The sequence below is a fragment of the Manis javanica genome, chromosome 10 (genome assembly GCF_040802235.1).
Source record: "Manis javanica isolate MJ-LG chromosome 10, MJ_LKY, whole genome shotgun sequence".
Taxonomy (NCBI): Eukaryota; Metazoa; Chordata; class Mammalia; order Pholidota; family Manidae; genus Manis; species Manis javanica.
The window spans coordinates 69,857,166-69,876,018 of NC_133165.1; the positions used below are offsets into that span (position 1 = coordinate 69,857,166).

General features: G+C 37.7%; 1 protein-coding gene across 1 annotated transcript in view; it reads left to right on the plus strand.

The window, feature by feature from the left end:
- TRHDE (thyrotropin releasing hormone degrading enzyme) overlaps positions 1-18,853 on the plus strand; it is a 395,901-nt gene that overhangs the window by 187,460 nt on the left and 189,588 nt on the right. The window contains exons 4-5 of the mRNA XM_073213329.1: positions 15,205-15,359; positions 18,118-18,231. Coding sequence (XP_073069430.1) covers positions 15,205-15,359; positions 18,118-18,231 — 269 coding nt within the window. The remainder of the gene's footprint in view (positions 1-15,204; positions 15,360-18,117; positions 18,232-18,853) is intronic.

An 18,853-nucleotide genomic window follows, 5' to 3' on the forward strand; every position in this document is an offset into this window, starting at 1 on the left:
GCCAGGGATGCAAGGATGGTACAACATTCGAAAATCCATCAACATCATCCACCACAACAACAAAAGGAAGGACAAAAACCACATAATCATCTCCATAGATGCTGAAAAAGCATTTGACAAAATTCAACATCCATTCATGATAAAAACTCTCAACAAAATGGGTATAGAGGGCAAGTAACTCAACATAATAAAGGTCATTTATGACAAACCCACAGCCAACATTACACTTAACAGCAAGAAGCTGAAAGCTTTTCCTTTAAGATCAGGAACAAGACAAGGATGCCCACTCTCCCCACTTCTATTCAACATAGTGCTGGAGGTCCTAGCCACAGCAATCAGACAACACAAAGAAATAAAAGGCATCCAGATTGGCAAGGAAGAAGTGAAACTGTCCCTGTTTGCAGATGACATGATATTGCACATAAAAACCCTAAAAAATCCACTCCAAAACTACTAGATCTAATATCTGAATTCAGCAAAGTTGCAGGGCACACAATTAATACACAGAAATCTGTTGCATTCCTATACACTAACAATGAACTAGCAGAGAGAGAAATCAGGAAAACAATTCCACTCACAATTGCATCAAAAAGAATAAAATACCTAGAAATAAACCTAACCAAGGAAATAAAAGACCTATACTCTGAAAACTACAAGACACTTATGAGAGAAATTAAAGAAGATACCAATAAATGGAAACACATCCCATGCTCATGGATAGGAAGAATTAAAATTGCCAAAATGGCCATCCTGCCTAAAGCAAACTATAGATTCAATGCAATTCCTATCAAAATACCAACAGCAATCTTCAACGAACCAAAGAAAATCCTCCTCAAATTCATATGGAACCACAAAAGACCTTGAATAGCCAAAGCAATCCTGAGAAGGAAGAATAAAGCAGGGGGAATTACGCTCCCCAACTTCAAGCTCTGCTACAAAGTCACAGTAATCAAGACAATTTGGTGCTGGCACAAGAACAGACCCATAGACCAATGGAACAGACTAGAGAACCCTGATATAAACCCAACCATATATGGTCAATTAATACATGATAAAGGAGCCATGGACATTCAATGGGGAAATGACAGTCTTTTCAACAGCTGGTGTTGGCAAAACTGGACAGCTACATGCAAGGAATGAAACTGGATTATTGTTTAACCCCATACACAAAAGTAAACTCGAAATGGATTAAAGACTTGACTGTAAGTCATGAAACCATAAAACTCTTAGAAGACAACATAGGCAAACATCTCCTGAATATAAGCATGAGCAACTTCTTCCTGAACCCATCTCCTCGAGAAAGGGAAACAAAAGCAAAAATGAACTCATGGGACTACATCAAACTAAAAAGTTTTTGTATGGCAAAGGACATCATCAACAAAACAAAAGGGCATCCTACAGTATGGGAGAATATATTTGTAAATGACATATGCAAAAAGGGGTTAACATCCAAAATATATGAAGAACTTACACACCTCAGCACCCAAAAAGGAAATGATCCAAAGAACAAATGGGCAGAGGATATGAAGAGATGATTCTCCAAAGAAGAAATCCAGATGGCCAACAGACTCATGAAAAGATGCTCCACATCGTTAATCATCAGGGAAATGCAAATTAAAACCGCAATGAGATAGCACCTCACACCAGTAAGGATGGACAGTGTCGAAAAGACTAAGAACAACAAATGTTTGCGAGGATGCAGAGAAAGGGGAACCCTCCTACACTGCTGGTGGGAATGTAAGCTAGTTCAGCCATTGTGGAAAGCAATATGGAAGTTCCTCAAAAAACTAAAAATAGAAATACCATTTGACCCCAGAATCCCACTTCTTGGAATATACCCAAAGAATACAACTCCTCAGATTAAAAAATACATATGCACCCCTATGTTCATCACAGCACTTTTTACAATAGCCAAGATATGGAAGCAACCTAAGTGTCCATCTGCAGATGAATGGATAAAGAAGACATGGTACATATATACAATGGAATACTATTCAGCCATAAGAAACAAATCCTACCATTTGCACCAACGTGGATGGAGCTGGAGGACATTATGCTCGGTGAAGTAAGCCAGGCAGAGAAAGACAAATGCTAAAGGATTTCCCTCATTTGTGGAGTATAGCAATTAAGCAAAACTGAAGGAACAAAATGGTAGCAGACTCAGAGACTCCAAGAATGAACTAGTGGTTAACAAAGGGGAGGGGTGTAGGAAGGCAGTTGGGGAGGGAGGGAGAAGGGGACTGAGGGAATTATGTTTAGCACACATGGTGTGGGGGATCATGGGGAGAACAGTGTAGCACAGAGAGGGCACATAGTGCATCTTTGGCAACTTGCTGCACTGATGGACAGTGACTGCATTGGTGTATGGGTGGGGACTTGATAATATGGGTAAATCTAGTAACCACATTGTTTTTTCATGTGAAACCTTCATAAGAGTGTATATCAATCATACCTTAATAAAAAATAAAAAAATAAAAATAAAAAAGATTAACCAAGTAAATATATATAGATCACTTAGAAAGTGTCTGGCACTTAATATGTGCTCAAAAACATTAGCTATTCTTATTCAAAATTGAAGAATTGTCAGCATTATCATTTTCTCTTGTTTTTTTTTTTTTGTGTTTGTATTTTTAGCATTAAACTCAGACTATTTTTTTTCCAGAATCTTTTTAAGCCACTTGTTTATTTTGTGAGGGTTGGTTTAGTTAAATTAGATGTGGATAAAGTGAAGTTTCCTATGGCCGGGATCCTCACAGGAACGTAAACTACTTGATGATGTAACTGGCCTGCTGCTAGGCCACTGCTTCCACACCCATAGGCAATTAGCTATTATTGACTGAGTCACTATATAAAGAGCTCTGCTCAGTGTTCTGGGCAGAGGCAGAGATGAAGGAGGATTACAGACCTGCAGACTGCTGGATGCAGATGTAATTCTAGTGCTCGACCTATCGCTGGGAGAACAAGCCAGGTAATAAACCCTTTTACCCCAAGAACACTCCATTGTCATTCCTCCGTCTCACTGAATTCATAGTGAACTTGCCCGGAGCTAAAACCCAATGGTAAGACAGATACATATTTCAGTAGATCTAGAGCTTGTCCTGATATTATGCTGGCAGTTGCATTAAGTATGAGAACATACCTAGTAGTCAAACTACTGATGAAACTTGAGGAGTGGTAGAGATCAGGAGGTTATAGGTAAAACCAGCTGAGAAACTAGAGTTATTTTATTTGTATAGCTTATTTGGAGACCTTGAGGATGATTTTTGGAAAGTATTGTTAATTATTACTACTAAATTGGACCCTTTGAGACAAAACCCACAGTTGTGGTCTGGCTTTAGTTCCCCCCAATCTGCTTGAAGTTATATAAGATGAGATAAACAGCAGTCTATGTCCAGTGTGAATTTAGAATGACAGACTTAAAAATATAATGAATTCCTCCAACTTCAGCTAATTTCAATCACATTATGTGTGTGTGTGTATCTGTGTGTATTTACATATTTAATATTATGTAATGTATATACTCATACTCAGTATATCTGTTTATATAACATAAATATTATATAATATATACTTCACATGTCCACACATATATAGACACACACACACACACACACACACACACACACACACACACACACACACACACACATAATGCACTGAAATCCTGGGAAGTGGACACAAGGTCCTGGAGGGAAGAAGTTAGCTCTTGGAACATCCTAAACACTTGGTAGCATTTTCAGCCTAGGCTGTGAGGTGGTCAGGTTATAAGGGTACCATCCCCCAGCCAGGACTAGAAAATGTCAAATGCTATTGCAAAACATGAGCAGAAGCTTTAGTGCTCTGGGACCTGTACATTTTAGTGCAGCCCTCCACAGAATACTGGTTTTCATTTTAATAGCTATTCAGACAAGTTCTAAGATATGAGCAGAAAATGTGCATAATGAATTAGGAGGACAAGAAACAAATAATTAGAAAGGTGTTGCCATTTTCTTCATGGTATTCTCCCTGCTGCAAGTGTACAGTGTTGTTATATGTCCTTTTGAGCTATAGACCCTCATGGTCTATTAACTGTAGTGTAGGAAAATGGCTTCTGGCAATTTTCCATCATGTCAGTTCCTTGAGTATTTACATTATGAACAATGTTTTTATGATGGGTACAAAAAAATTCCCTCTTCTTAACATTTCCCCATTAGGTGTACAAAATGTTTTCCTTCCTATAAAATATACTTTAGGAGTATAACTTAGTGATGAACATTAGATACTGGAGCTCGGAGAAGTAAAGGGTTCAGTTCAATTACTGGCTTTCTGTATCTCATTTTTGATCTAATGTAAATTGAACTAGGGAATATTTGGAACACTAGTAATGGACTTTGGGGAAAAATATCATTGAATAGAAGCTCTCCGAAACTCTTCTGTAGAGAAATTTGGAAAAAGTGGTTTCTCTATAGTCTCAAGAAGATATTTATAACAAAGCATCAGATATCTTCAGTAATGAAAGACATAGTTCATATTTTGATCAACACCTTCCATCTGATACATAATTCAGCCTGAATGGGACATGACGTCCATTTTTCTTTGTGGCATTGAGTGACTTAATGCCATTTCAAGTGATGAATCTATGAGTTTGAATTGTAAAAAAATAAAGTCTTTTAGTAATATGCCAAGGACTGAACTGATAGGGTTCTATTTTAGTTCCCTTAAAGGAAAATAAGGTTAGAGTTAGTGTTAAAATTTAGTAAAGTAACAGTGTCACAGCGTTTCTGTTTCTATAATTGTATTATTTTTTAACTCAATTTTCTTCCCTTTTCTCTCTGCCTTCATTACCCAAAACACCATCAGAGATTTCCCTAGGAACTTTTACAATTCACAGTGAATTTTGGTATGTACTGTTTATACTACTAACTGTCTGAAAAGGTATCCATTATTTAGATGCCAGTTAATATCAGGTAATACTTTGTACTTCAATAAGAAGTGATTAAAAAACAATCTACAGCCATTGGGCTTCAGTGATGTTTTTCTCAGGGGCTTCAACAAGTATTTGATTTGAATTGAAATTAATGCTAGACAGTGTTAAGCTAAGAATCCAGCATTGGTTCCTTTGAATTACTGTTTGTGTATTTCATTGAATATTGTGTGTACTACTAGTACATTTTATGCTAAGAAGAACTGACCTCAAGGTACAATGAATCTTTGCCACTTTACCAAACCTACAGAAATAATTTCTTTTAGAGGTCACCAATTTGTACTGAGACTCTAAAGAGTGCATATGAATTTGGAAATACATGTTACTGACAACTCCAAGTTTCAAGAGTTAAGAATGTATTTATAAATAGTACTATTTTCATACTCTCTTTTGCTGGAAATGTGAATCTGTCAATTAAAGAGTGTCAAAGAGCTATCCAAACCTCTAACAGAAAGCCCAGCTACCTGACTTTGAAAACAGAAGGATTCCTCTGAGTTCTGGGCCTCTGGGATGGGCCCTCTCCAGCAAGTAACACTCATTAAATAGCTGATTAATGACAGACCCTAAGAGAATATTGTTATTTCTCCTTTCAGATGACGATGTAAACACTATGATTAGACTTTGTGTTTATGTCTGTGAAAGGTTTTATTATTCATTTTGAAAATCTGTTGAGAATGATATTGCATGGTAAGCTAGTATTCTTTGAAAGCACCAATTAGTATTTTAACCACTTGAGTGTATAATATCTGTGTTGTATAAATATATGTAAGATATCCATAGGCACTGTTGGCCCCTGCCTCCTTTTTGGATCACTGCTCTTGAGTGATGTGATTTCACACTTTCCTGGCCCACACCATGTCTGTTAGTACACTCCTTGGGCCCTGCTCTGTCTGCCCCCTTCCTCTATTTCTTGAATCTCAGTGCCCCTTAGACATGTTCGAGTCCTCTTCTGTGCTCAGCTTTAGCCATGGTCTACTATATACTTGTTGAAGAGTTCTTAAATCTGTTCCCCCAGCCCAAACCTCTCCCTAAAACATTAGACCTCTATTTTTTCAGCCTCTTATCAGGTCACTCTATTTGCATGTTCCAGAGGGAGCCAAAACTCAGCATGTCCAAAACAGGAATTATTACTCTATGCTTCAGCCATCTTGATCTAGTTTTTGTTTACTGAAAGTGTTATCACTTACATTATAATTATCTTAAGGGTTGGTTTAACTTACCCTTAGCCTGAAATATACTTTCCCTCCAGCTAACTTCTATTCACTCAATAACCTCATAATTGACTTTCTGTAGGAAGTCTTTCCCCATTTTTATGTTAAGATTTGGGATCCCTTTTTATATGGTAATAATGATAATAATACTTAATATTATTGCCATAGTATATTATAGAATATAATATATAGTGTTTATATATATATATATTATATATAGCAATATAGTATATTCCTCACTATAGTATTAATGAACAATGTAATGATATGCTCAGTTTCTTATCAATGCTATAACAATTTACTACATCCTCAGTGGCTTAAAACAACTAAGCTTATTATCTTACAGTTCCGTAGGTTAGCAGTTTGACATTGCTCTTACTAAAGGTTCAGGGGAGAATTTCTCAGTTTTCTTGCCTTTTCTAATTTCTAGAGGCTGTTGGTATTCCTTGGCTCTTGAACCCCTTCCATCTTCAAAGCCAGAAGTGGCCTCCAGAGCCATCCTCACATTGTGTCACTCTGGCATTGACTCTCTGCTGCCTCCTGCTTTCACTTTCAGGGCCCTTGTGATTATATTGGGCCGACCTGGATGAGCCAGGATACTCTTCCATTCTAAGGTCAGCTGATTAGCAACCTAAATTTCATTTGTGACCTTAATCCCTCTTTGCCAAATAATCTAATATAGTTAATAGGTCCTGGAATAAGGGCTTGGACATCTTTAGAGGGACATTTTTCTGTCTACCACAGTACCTAACAGCTATAGATAATTTACCACTTGCTAGGTATGGTACTGTTCTAAGCACCTCACATGTATTAATTCACACAGCTGTCAATAACCATGAGGGCTCTGAGATATGCCTCTCCTTTGCTTTGGAAAGGACACTATCTTTATTTTTGCTATACAAATATCTTCAAAAAGTAATCTGGAAGAAAAGCAGTCAGTATCTGTGCTCATAAGACATACAGAAACTTGAGAGACCCTTGAGAACTGAATTCCAACAATAGCCCTTGAAGTAACCCTGTAAAATATTTGAGTTATAATTATCTCCATTTTAGGGGTAAAGAAAATGAGGAGCAGAAATGGTAAGTAACATGCCCTGTTAAGTAGCAGAATTGAGTTTTGAATTTAGGCTGCCTGGCTTCAGAGCCCATGTTCTTAATCTCTGCTCTTTGCTGCGTTTATTATATGTTCTCGTGGTAGCATGTGCCCTCTACTGCAGTTTTCTTCATGTGTATCCATGATATGTATACTTATTAACTTGTTTGTATCCCCCATTGGGTTGTCGGCTCTATGAGGGCTTAATGGAACTACATCTTTATTGTTCATGGCTTGTATATCCAGTGTTCAGCTCAGTTTGGCTTATCTTAGGGAATGAAGAAGTATTTTCAGAATAAATGAAAATATATTGTAAATGGAACCTTATTAGAGAGGGACATTTTCTTTCAACCTATGTTCTCTTAGATAACAGCAAGTCTTTGTTATATAACAAGCATTAGTCAATTTGGCCTGTCACCAAACGATAGGGATAAAGGTAATTTAATATGCTTTTTTGATGTTTTTGCCTAATCATGTCCATTAAAGCAAAGACCATGAGTTTTGAAAGTGCTTGAAAGGATGCAAAATATGGTGATGGAAATTAAAGTAGAGCTAATTTTAAAAATTAAATGGGTGAGAAAATGACAAATGTTCCCTGTGCATATGGGATAAGTCCTCTGGCATAGAAATTCTTTTTCAGGGAAAAAGGAAATTAGGCAACACATGAAGTGTTCTTCCTTTGCAATTGACAGTAATCAGTAAGTGTCAAGGAAAAGTGATTGCAGAAATGAGAAAAAAAATCCTTTCAATGTGTGGCAGGAGGATCAGCAAAAACATTGACTATATTATGGCCTAATGCTAATTCAGGAGAATGTTAAGAGTTTGAGAACTTAAATGCTAGGCTTGTGAATACAAGTGGTACTGATGAAATTTCTATTATAGGCTGAAATGTGTAGCTGAAACTGGCCTTTTATGATGGAAATATGTTGCCCGAACAGAAAGTCCATAAGGAGAAAGTACGTTTTGTTTTTAAGCTTTGAAGGACTGACTCGCTCTTAAGTTTGGTGGAAATGTATCTAGAGATAGCAAAGCTTAAACTCCTTTTTGTCAAGTGAACTTAAAAACAGCCATTCAGAACCTAACCTGTTTGAGTGCACTTCAGAATACGCACTTGAAGAGAAGAAAACCATTGGTTGCTCTCATTTTACAAATAAATAGGTGACATCTATGAATTTCATCTTATTAATATTACTATTTCAAGGGCAATTTACATTTCTACTAGCCCCATACAGTACTTGTCAGAGCAAAGAGTTTTATCTTCTGTACTTAAGCATAAATGCATATGGAAATAGTATCTTCAATGAGTCACAGTCATGAATAATCAAAAACCTTTTTTTTTGCCTGCTATACCTTTAAAACTTACTTAGCATCCCTGAATGATAACAGGGGAATGTCCTACGATGACTTTTTTGTTCATTCTTAGGTAGGTCCTATATTGCTTTACTTCGAGGTAAAATTGTAAGTCAGAAATCAAAATACCTGATGTAACATGTCAGCCAGCACATCAGCTTTGTTCAAACACATTCCTCCTCTCCCAAGCCCAGGCCTGTGATTCATTCAGTTCCCCAAGGTGGGGATGAACGGAAAGATCCCAATTAATGATAGCATTGATTTACCATGTTTTGTGCTTAGGGCTAAGTGCTTCACATGGGCCATCTTATTTAATCATCACAATAACCTGCAAGGAAGTTACCATTAATATCCCCATTTTATGAGTGAGGACATGGAAGCTGAGAGCAATTGAACAATTTGTTCAAAATCCCACAGCCAGTAAGGGTTAGACGTAGGTTTGCATCCCAGATGGTGTGGACGCTAAAGCTCCGGTTTTTAACTGTTATGTCCATTGGCCTCTACCAAGGAGGCTTGTACAGCAGAGCTGGAAAGCTGGATTTGTGGGTTTGTGAGAAAACTGGAAATTGAGATGCATTTGGAGTGGAAGGACCAGGGCAAGAGTTCAGAATGTGTCTGAATCTGCAGGGGGTGCATCTGAGTGAAAGTTAGCAGAGTTTAAAGGATCAGCAGAACGTTTCACAAGGCAGAGTAAAACCATGAAACTGATGACTGGAGCTGAAGAATTTAATGCTGTTCTTGGATGGGTATTGGTAGTGGTTACATATCATTTGGTTTTTAATGTCAGCAAAACTAGTTGTAAGCTGTTCAGCATGACTTGTCATTACAAGGGAAACCTTTTGTTTTGCAGTAAATTCTTGAACATCAGACATGTGCTCACTATGCTAGGCATTGGAAAAGCAGCAATTGAAGTGAAATATGTCCTGCCTTCATGGAACTACAGGTCAGTTAGGCTGATGTTTCAGCTTCAGTGTTATCTTCCCAGAGAGGCTTTTCCTGATAGTTCAGTCTAAAGTATCATCTCCCAAGCCCGTTATTCTCTACATCCCCTCTGTTATTTTCATCATAGTCCCAACCACAGTCTCATGTTGTCTAGTTTGTTTACCTGTGCAGTTTTTCACTTCCTCCACCCTGCATCCACTCCCAGCAGGTGGAATGTGAGCTCCTTGAGGGTGGGGTCATTGTCAGCTCCTTCTCTGCTGGACAGAGTAAAGGTTCAGCAAACTTTGTGAATGAATGAATGAACAAAATAAATACACTATGTGTAGAGGGGGAAAAAAGACAGCTTACTTATGCCCATGAGAATGCCATATGGGTATCCTGTGATGGCAGCCCTAATCAACAGTGTGATAATTCTCAACAAAACCAAACAAATAAGAGCTGAGAAGTCTCCATGAGGTTTTGTGATCTTAGTGAACAAGAGCTGTTTCAACACAGAGTTAAAGGTAGAAGGCAAATTGTAGTGCATTGGAGGGAACAAGTACGAAAAGTCATGTTTTTTATGTTAATTTATGTAATCACATTCACTAGCATTATATGCATATTTGCTATCTGCCTATAGTTTTGGGGACTGAAGTAATTAATTGGAAGCAGACTACTATGCATAATTTTATCCAGGCTTTTCTTTGAATTTCCAAGTAAATTAGATTCTGAAACATTTGCATTCTTACCTTTTTTCAAGGCACATTAAAGAGTTATGGTTGCACATGTTAATGGATTTGCCTCATGACAAATTTATTTTGCAAGAATTAAAATGATTTAATTCATTATGAGTAAATCTTATTGTCGTCAAAGTTAGCAAAAGAATATTTCAGTTACTGAAGATATTTTTCTTAACAGCTTTATTGAGCTATAGTGACATGCAGTAAACTTCACATATTTAAAGTTTAAATTTGATGTTTCACAATATGTACACACCCATCAAGACATCCATCATTCCCAAAAGATTCCTGTTGTTTCTTTTGACCTCTCCCATCTTCATCCGCAGGTGAGCTCTGATCTGCTGTTTGACCATATGATTAGTTTGCATCTTCTAGAATTTTATATAAATAACATGAATCATACAGTGTATATATGTGTATATATACATATACACACATACATATATATATATATATTTTTTTTTCTTCCTTTTTACTCTGTATAACTGTTTGGGATTCACCCATGTTGTTGCATGTATCCATAGTCCATTTCTTTTTATTGCTGAGTAGTATTTTGTTGTGAACATACAACACTTTATCTCTTCACTTGTTGATAGACATTTAATTTATTTCCAGTTTTTGGCTGTTGGAGGTAAAACTGTTGTGAACAGTTGTATATGAGTCTTTATATGGCTATATGCTTCATGCAGGTATTCTTAAAGTAAAACTATCACATTAGACTCCTTAAGTTATGAAGGTTTAGAGCAGAGAGGCACAGCTAAAATGTTTTTCAATAAAACAAAATCCAAGTTTCTTCAGTACTTTGTTATAAGGTTATTTGTGTAGCAGCATAGTCTAAGTTTTTTAGTTTCTTCTCTTCCCCCTTCTGCCATCTGTAGACATGGTTCCCTGTATCTATCCTGAAGCCTGTCTGTTTCTCAGAAGCTGCCTCCTATTACTTATTTCTCTGTGTTTTACTCTGTTCTCAATCAGGCCAATGAATCTGCCTCCATCTGCTAAAGAACCCTTGTCTGGTTGATATTTAGCCTGGTTACCCAGGCCTGACTTCGTGCTCTTACACCTCTGGAAACCAGTATGTAGTCAGCTGCCCGCTTGGGTCACCATTGCCTGATATCTTTGGCCCAACCTTCACCTGCCCCCTCAACATACCTGCTTATGCTGCTAGGCAGGCCTTTGCTGTCTGATGACTGTTCTCTAAATGCACCTTCCTTTTTATCCCAATCTCCTAGATTCTGCATCTAGTGCACATCTGTGCCATTTGAGCCAGTCCAAATCCCAGTGTGTGGCCTGATTTAGTCTTGGAGACCTGACTCCTCTCAGCTCTTGAAGAACTGCACTATTCAAGAGCACTCTGGTTTGCAACAGATTTGGATCTGGATTGTTCCTAAGTCCCCGTGTTCCCATAAGTAAATACACCAGAGGCACCACTGCTAGTGGCAGGCAGACCTGGCACAATGTTTTTTCGTGAGCCTATTTGTTCCTCTATAGAGAAGGTCTCAAGTCAAAATCTTAAGTAGAACAATGTCTATTTGTGATGTACTTGCAATTTGTACCACTTCTTGGACCTACATTCTTCTCCTTTCTGTGCTCCAACCACTCCGACCTTCTTTCTGTTTGTCCAATGTGCTAGTCTCACTTTCCCCTTAGAGCCTTTGCATCTGTTCCCTAGTCTCATCACACATTTCCATAGATGTCAGACAGCTGGCTTCTCCCATCAGTCCCATCTCAGGTGAAGTGTGATTACCTTGGGGAGGACTTGAATTTATCATTTATGAAATTTCTTTCATCCATTTATTACTTCTTAATTGACCTCCTCATTCTATACACCTGCATATACGTGCCATGAGGGCAGGAGCAAAGGAGCTAGAAGGACAGAACAGTTCTCATGTTAAGCAAACACAATGCTCAATACATATTTGTATAAATGAGTGCATATGGTACCTCTGTCTGCCTGATGAAGTACTACTTCTCTTTTGAAGTCCAACTCAAATACTGTATCTTTCAAGAACCTCTCCAACTACATTTGTTTTTCAGTCTTTCACAGTAATTTTTATTCTTTATTTCTTCTGTTGAGCTGCCCCCATTCTTGCTTTAAAATGTAGAGGATGCAGGGAACATACTTGGCTTACTTTGATATACATTTCAGACTTAAGAACATAGCAAATTATGAGATATTTGCTAAAGTCATGAATAAATGAAAATCAATCATTAGACTGTTGATCATTTTATTTCTTCCTTATTACAAAATATTTAAAGTATGCAGAAAAGAATCAATAATACTACAAATAATACCCATGTATCCATCAACTGCTTTAAAAAACTTAATATTAAAGACTTATTTGAAATCCCTTGTATGACCATCTGTGATAATGAAATTTCGTAAGATACGTATCTTTGTTTATTCAGGTGGTAAAATATATAATTCTCATATATATTGGTCTTTGTACATGTGTCCTGGCTCACACAGCTCCTAAAACCCTTGGAATTTGGGAAGTGATGAGAGCAATAAAGGCATCTTTTGCAATGTTAATTAAGTGGTTTCTGGACCCCACGTAAGAATGGGAGCTGGTTGCCAGGAGAGCCGACCACGTGATTAGAGGATTGGAACTTTAAGTCCCATCCCCAGCCTCTGGGGCTGGAGATTGAGTTCCATTGCCAGTGGTCAATGATTTAATCAATCATGTCTCTGTAATGAAGTCTCTGTAAAATACCAAAAGGATGGTGTTTGGAGAGCTTCCAGGTTGGTAAATACGTGGAGATGGGGAAAGAGTGTCTTATCTGGAGAGGGCGTGGAAGCTCTGTGCCCTTCCCCCATAGCTTGCCTTGTGTATCTCTTCCATCTGGCTGTCCCTGAGATATCCTTTTATAATACACTGGTGATCTAGGAAGTAAATGTTTCTCTGAGTTCTGTGAGCCATTCTAGAAAATTAATTGAACCTAAAAAAGAGGTCTCGGAATAGTCAGAAATGCAGGTAAGCACCTGGGCTTGAGACTTGTGCCTGAAGCTGGGTGGGGTGGGCTGGGGCAGTCTTGTGGGATGGAGCCCTTATCCTGTGGCATCTGCTGCTATCTCCGGAGAGGTAGTATCAGCAATGAGCTAGAACTGAGCGGAATTCTCACACACCCTGCTGGTAATCAGAAATTGCTTGTCGGTGAGGTGGGAACGGTGGGAGCTACCCCCGCCTTCCTCGTCTCCCAAACACACATATACACACATTGAAATTGGGTCCAGGAACCTGAAAGACTGCATCCCTTTCTCCTCCTTTTTTTTCCTGAAGTAATCATGAGTCTGATTGTGGGGTTTATCATTCTTATATTTGTATGATTGTATGTACATTTCATGACTATCACCTGTCTGGGTATGTGTGCATGTGTGTGTATCCATTTACAATATGTTTGTTCTGCTTGTTTTTAAGTAGTATATGGTGAGGGTCATTTTACACCTTGTTCCCTCAACATTATGTTTTTCAAATTATCCATGTTGATATATGTAGTATGAGCATCTAGTTCTGAAATCATTATTTCAATTGTTTTGTAGTATTTTTTTTATATCAGCATTTTATAGTTTCCTTTTCTATTCTCTTGCTGAAAGGCATTTAATGTAGTTTGCCCCTTTTTACTCTTACAAACAGCAGTACAGCAAACATTCTTGTACCATTTTTTCTTGGGATCCTAGGGAGTATCTCCAGGCTATTGGGAAGCAGAACTTGTGAGTCAGGGACTATCAACATTATGTCATTGTGATTAAGAGCAAGGTGCTGGAGCCAGTCTGTCTAGGTTCGAATCCTTACCTTGCCACTTGCTAGCTTTCCCGAGAAGCTATGATCATTAGTTATTTTCAGCCCTTCTCAGGAGCAGGTAGGTCCTACCTAACCCTAGCATCAAGCAGTCAGCTTGGCTAAAGTCCTTTGTCTCTGGCAGATCCTTCTGGAGCCAATTCCCAGCCTCCACAGCCTGAGCCTGGAGCCAGAAGCCAACAGGCCTGTGGCTTCACACACAATCACTACTTTGCATTTCTGTACCATTTCTGGTCTTTGGAGAGGTTTATTTCCAGGCTGGAGATACTTTTCAGTTTTCCCTTTTAATGTTTTATTTATCATTGCTATGTGTTTAGAGCAGAAGGAGTACATCAAAACATGAATGTATTGGGTCACCTTAACCAGAAGTTGATAACACCTCTACAGTCTTTTAAAATAAACACAAATCTTAGAATCATCTAATCATAGAGTTTTGAAGCTGGGAAGGATTTTAAAGATAATGAAGGCCAATAACCTTATTTTATAGGTGAAGAAACTGTGGTCTTGAGAAATTACGTGACTTACCTGATGTCATACATCTGCTTAATGGTGAAATCTTGACCAGAACCAAAAAGCCTTTTGACACTGCCTCTATATTAGAGTTTGCTCTATAAGCTGTATTTGCATGTGACATTTTACTCTTAATAGGACTCAAAAAATAAATCAGAGTTTAATCAATTAGAAAAATGACATGTCATATTTTTAAATTGACATAAGATGTTTTCTTCTGCAAAATATTGAGGACAAAGCAAGAGTATCATTGCATTGAGCTGAATATATTTTCATTGGAAGGCACAATGCCTTTTGACTCTATAGATGCCTGCTACATTTGGTTTCCTTGACTTCCTGAAACTTATTAGGATGTGCCCATCAATAACCGTGCTGATGCTTGCTGCTTGCTACAGCACTGGGTCTGGAAATGAACTGTGATGAATGGGTGTGGCCAGTGTTTACAATGAGAGCCTATGTTTCTGCTGTCATGTAGAAATGACAGGGAGTTTACTTTAGAAAAAAAAATTTACTAAGCAAGAGTGAATATTCCTTCTAATTAGGATTTCTGGACTTAGGATATGTGCTTAGAATCTGATATTTTGTTAAAGCCTTTGGAATTGTTTTATTCTGTTTCTAGATCTCTTAGCTGTGCCTAAGCATCCGTATGCTGCTATGGAGAATTGGGGACTCAGTATTTTTGTGGAACAAAGAATACTGCTGGATCCCAGTGCTTCATCTATTTCTTATTTGCTGGATGTCACCATGGTCATTGTTCATGAGATATGTCACCAGGTATGAGAAAAAGGATCAGGTGTAAGTATAATTGCACACTCTTGAGATTGTAGAATGACTTCACATACTTAGATTAGGAGCTAAATTATTATCCTCTCCATTAAGTTTTAATTATATAGAGAGCACTGCGTAGTTCTTTCTGGAAGATATGCCGTTTTTCTCAGATGACAGCAGAAACAAAAGCAAACACACTGATCATATTGAATAAGCAACCGTCATTCAGTTTTGCTGAGGAGTGAGATGGCACTGCCACCCAGCAGCCGCTTAGCAGGCCCCATCCAGTCACACTATTCCTTGTCAACTTCGCTTCACTTTCCCGTGATTATTGGTGTGTAGATTGGTAAGTGCAGTGATGGCAATGATTTATTGCTTTGCTGTTAGATGCAGCTGAGTTTTGTGTACGTGTCAAAATTTGCCTTTGCAGAAATCAATTTGTTATTCCCATTTTCCCATCACACAGACACTTAGGAAGTCTTTCACTAACTCAGCCATAGATTCTTTGTTCTCAGATGATTGATATATTTTTTTGTCTTGGCATGTTTAGAAATCCATTTGTAAATTAGCCAACTTTGTAGTGAAGCTGAGATAAAATTAATTTCATTTTGACTTTATGCACTGTCTTACAACCAGTGGAAAGTATTACAGAACTTTTGCAGTGCTTATTTGAATCTTGATTCTAGTAAAAAGAAAATATCACTGAAAATAAATGCACATGTTAATAAAGCAATACCTGTTCTGGGTACTGGTAATTGTGGATAGTTGATGTTAAAACATCAGAAACTCATTGTGATTTCATAGCACTTCAATTTGTTATAAACACAAATCCTTTTAAAACACTGAAACAACTTTGAGTGACGGAAAATGCTGTGAGTGAAAGAAGGTGAACTGTCCAGTGCTAATACATAACTACTGACCTCACGATAAACTGGTCCAGGCTGACCATTAGCCTAAGTGTCATCCTTGTGCAGGGAACGTGTAAAACGTTTGTATTTGTCATGCTGACCAGGTTGGGCATATGTTCCTTGCCTCAGTGACTTGAGGGAGTCCACATGGAGGGATAGCCAGGGCTCCTCTACTGGGCGAAAGAGAATGGGTTCCAGCTAAACATAATTCTTTGAGGCAAAAGTAGTTCCCTTGTGAACATTCCTCAAAACAAGTTACATCTAAGTTTTTGTTGAAATAAACCTACATTGATAACATTTTTGTTCCTAAAATTGGATTTCATTTGTTCCATATGGTAAGTTACTTTCTTGTTTTAGCTTACTCATGCCAGGCTACTCAGTATTTGGAAATTAACCCCAAACTGGGAGAAATACATAATAATTTCCAGTCTTGCTGTCAAATTATTTTCTGCATAACCCTCTCTCCCTACCTATTCATTTTCTCAGTTCTTAAGACTGGCTTGCAAATTAAGGAGAAACATGCATTTTTGATCAGGAATAAAAAATATTTTAAATATCATTTATTTTGAGGTCATGAATATATTCAGAGTTTTCTCTTACTCGTATTTCAGGTAGAGATCCTCTTGAGTAATGGATACTTGATCATTACTGTTGAAATGTTCAGTCACCCAGCTCTTTACTGTATCTCCTAAAGCTGCACACAATCTGATACTTGTTCACCTTTTACTTCCATTTCTTAAATAATTCATTCCCCTTTAGGGTTTTCACACTAAGGGTTACTTACCTCTGCCTGGAATCCTCTTGCCCAAGGCTTACTCATAGCAGCCTCTTTCTTATCATTAAAGTCTGAATGCAGATGTTACCTGCTTGGAGAGAACATTTTGCATTTACAATCTAAAGCAGCTCCTTCCCCAATCCTACCATACTTAATTAGACCCCGAAATTGTGTTATTCATTTGCTTGCTTATTTTTTATTTTCTGTCTCACTGCATCCCCCTTACTTCCACAATAAAACACGAGCTACATGAGAAGGGGCATTATCTGACTTTTCATCCTTGGATCCCAAGTCTTTAGTATATCTCCTGGATTATAAAGTGTATTTTTTTTTAATGAAAGAAGGGTTCTTTTAACCTTTTGCTGAATGAAGCAAGGATTTCACAGCAATGCATCGTGATCTAATCAAAACACCAGTTAAAAATTACAACATTAGTTTTCATGAAGGGCTTTTAGAGATTTGTTAGGTTCAAACCCCTCATTATCATGGTGTCATGGAGAAGCAGGTGTGGAGCATCTTAAAAGCCCTTGGTTCCTTTAATCGGCTGATGCCTCCTCTTAATTGCTGCTGATGCTTCAATACTTTTGTGGTAAGTCAGTCATTCAGAGCTCCTCCAGGCAGTTTTTTCTATCGTTGGCCATCTCAGTCTGTTAGAGGGTCTCCTGCATTTTCAGCAGACATCTACCAACCCTAATTCCCATCCGTTAACCCTGATTTGTCCCTTTAGGGCTACAAGGTACAAACCTTTTCCTCTTCCTCATACTAGGCCTTCAAATATTTGAAGACAGTTGTTATCAGCTTTTTTTTCTCCTCAGTTCTTTCTTCTCTAGGTTAAATGCTCTTTTTGTATTCCCTGGTCATTTTATCTTTGCTCTTCCCTGAACATATTTAGAAAACACCAGTGTCACCCAAGTAGTCAAATAAATCAATAGTCTTGCCGCATAGCATATTTTTAGATCACAAAACCAGTTGGGGAATGAATTCCAGTTATGATAATCATAGTTTGCTAATTTAATTTTAGATAAAATAATCTGGTGCCACATTTGTTTCTGTCTGATGTCCATTCATTTTATCCCTGCAGTGGTTTGGTGACCTTGTGACTCCTGTGTGGTGGGAAGACGTATGGCTGAAAGAAGGTTTTGCTCACTACTTTGAGTTTGTTGGTACAGACTACCTCTATCCTGGCTGGAACATGGTAAGTGCACTGCTCTTTAACTGTCCAAAACTCCCAGTGAAAGATTGATATGGTGTCACACTGGGCTTATATTACCATCATAGGTAACTGCAAATACTAACTGATGAACGAAATTAATTAGATGCCCAATAAAGAAGTAACAAAAATTTAAATGGTAGTTTTCCAAAAGAGTTCTCTTTTATTTATTAGAAGGAAACAGTCTGATGGGTTTACAAGCTGATTTCAAAATGCTACACCTGTTCCAAATAGAAATATTTTAGATTGCAATATTGGATAACAAATTATTCTTTAAAATAGAGAAGGTAGCAGCAATTAGTAAGATTTTAATTGTATAGAGTTTTTCCACATATAGAAAAATAATAACAATATTTCTTTGATGTGATGAAACAAAAAGTAGCTAAACATTTGCTGCCTTATTGTTTTAAAGATACTTTAAGAATAAATAACTTAATAAGATGTCATTGACTTTATGAAGAGTTGTGCACATTGTACCCATACTGGGACCATATCTGTATGTCAGAACCTAAAGTAGGATTTTTTTGTCAATGATGTTCTAGAGCATCCTGAAAGAAAAAGTGGTGGGGGTGGGGGTGCGGAGAGCATGATTTTTATGTCTTTTAAT